The 2,016-nt window shown below is 36.9% G+C and overlaps 1 protein-coding gene across 1 annotated transcript; it reads left to right on the top strand.

Moving 5' to 3' along the window:
- Nucleotides 1–252: 252 nt before the first annotated feature.
- On the top strand, nucleotides 253–1,710 carry LOC124111758. The gene is made up of 2 exons (XM_046471560.2): nucleotides 253–440; nucleotides 645–1,710. The coding sequence occupies exons 1-2, from the start codon at nucleotides 354–356 to the stop codon at nucleotides 1,503–1,505; spliced, it is 948 nt and encodes a 315-aa protein (XP_046327516.2). The 5' UTR covers nucleotides 253–353; the 3' UTR covers nucleotides 1,506–1,710.
- The last annotated feature ends 306 nt before the right edge of the window (nucleotides 1,711–2,016 follow it).

Raw genomic sequence — 2,016 nt, forward strand, 5'->3', positions numbered from 1 at the left:
ATTGGTGTGGGTGTGTGGATGGATTGCTGTTATGTTCGTTTGTACATACGTTATTAATATGGATGTTAGCGAGTATCATCTAACTGTTCTTTTTGAACACATCAGTTTAATATGATCAAATCCATGACACATGCTATAAAGGACTTAAAACTGGTTGAGTTCATACAACTACGCCACAGCCGCCTGTAAACAATCAAATCGATGCGAGATTGACAAATGTCTCTACGCATTCATGGTTGATGATACACTAACATCATTTCTATGTGTCAGTAACTGGATTTTAACACTTACAACTGTGTTTTTGTTTCAGTTGTGCCGCGTATATTGTAGGAACAATCTAACATTGTTTTATAATGTTTTATATCAAGGCTTTGTCAAGAACACAAATTCTCCCATCAGGGATGCAAGTGACCTTCAACATAGACAACGACACCAACAAAATGAGTTGGTACACTCATGTGTTACCATGTCTTATTTCTATATTTATACTTCCCATTTGATTACTGTTGTTTCCTAACAATATATTTCTTGAAGTTTAAACTATTCATATATGTTCAGATACAGTCAACTCACAAGTGTTCATGAAAACCTTTCTGTTTATTGAGTATTTTCCTCAAAGTCTATACCGAGTAACTTTCTTTCAGATTCTGTCACAGAGCATTGACGACCCATCCCTTCTGAAACCTGAAATCACAGTCGTTACAGCGTATTTTAACATTGGCTCATTCGCCAAGGGAAGCACATCCAACATGTACACACCAAGCCGTTATATGCACTGGATGAAAGTGTTTGGCGGAATCAGGAACAACCTTGTCGCATATACCGATTCTAGAGATACCTTTAATTTACTGAATAACCTCAGACGTAAGTTCCCTAGCAACATGACAAAGGTATTCCTTATAGACAGGGCCAATCTGTGGTCGTTCTCTTTGGCTGGGGAAATTCGAAGTATTTACACTCAGCCTAACTATCCACATCATCATCCGAACACAGTTAACGAGAACTACTCATGTGCGATGCATGCAAAGTTTGAGTTAGTTAACAAAGTCTTAATGGAGGAATTGTTTCCTACCAAATATTTCTGTTGGTTGGATATTGGACTCTTTCGTGATCTTGCTAATGATAACTCAGTGTTCAAGCTTAAAATACCACACGAATGGGACAAAAGTAGAGTCGCTTATAGCCGTGTGTTTGGTTTTAACGATAAAGCTACAGTAGAAAGCGTAATCAAAGGGAACAGTGTATGGGTGGGCGGGGCCATGTTTCTGGGAACTCCTGAAGTGTTTAACAAGTATACCGAAGACTACATGAATACAGTCAAGATGTTGTTAAAACAACGTTTAATGAACACAGATCAGCAGGTGATATACTCAATGTATCTTCCGTCGTCTAAAGTCAAGCCTCGGGTTCAAATCCAGTTATTTTCTGGAAAGAAAAGCCCGTATATTCCATGGTTTTATCTTGGTTATCTGTGTAGAGAGACATCGCAAAAGGCCCCAAAATGATGCCATCAGGTCTATTTCCTAAATAATTAAGTCATAATCCAATTGATTTTTAAGCACTTTCCGTTCATCCTAATCCTAAAGGTTACAAAACGTTAAAGCAAAAGTCTGAGAAAAGAATACGCCATACTATGCATTGTATATTTTAAATATTGTTGATTGTTGTCTTTTTAGCTGTTAAAGATAAATGTCATGATTCAAATGAAAACCAAATAAGTCATCTGTTGATGTAGTTTTTAAAACCATTTCTGCTACTTTTGACTTAATTAAATAAACCATAAAACATGTGTCTTTAGTGTTTCTCTTTGTTTGTAAACAGCAGAATCTCTGCACTTGTAGAGGACATAGGTAATCAGACCCATAAACAAATAATGGTTTGTAAACTGAATCCAAAACCTATTCATTGTGGATAATTCCAAAGCAACAATACAGTAGTCAGATGTAGAGGAGTGGATCTGACATTGCCACATTGACGTTTGTTTGTTTCTTTCTTTGTTTAACGCCGCCCTCTGCA

This window comes from Haliotis rufescens, unplaced genomic scaffold, assembly GCF_023055435.1.
Source record: "Haliotis rufescens isolate VD_foot unplaced genomic scaffold, xgHalRufe1.0.p SCAF_2, whole genome shotgun sequence".
NCBI lineage: Eukaryota > Metazoa > Mollusca > Gastropoda > Lepetellida > Haliotidae > Haliotis > Haliotis rufescens.

Excerpts from the sequence above, each read along its gene's own strand:
- LOC124111758 (XM_046471560.2), top strand. The coding sequence starts at position 354 with ATGTTTTATATCAAGGCTTTGTCAAGAACACAAATTCTCCCATCAGGG. Across the intron at positions 441-644 it reads TAGACAACGACACCAACAAA|ATTCTGTCACAGAGCATTGA; the intron begins ATGAGTTGGTAC and ends ACTTTCTTTCAG.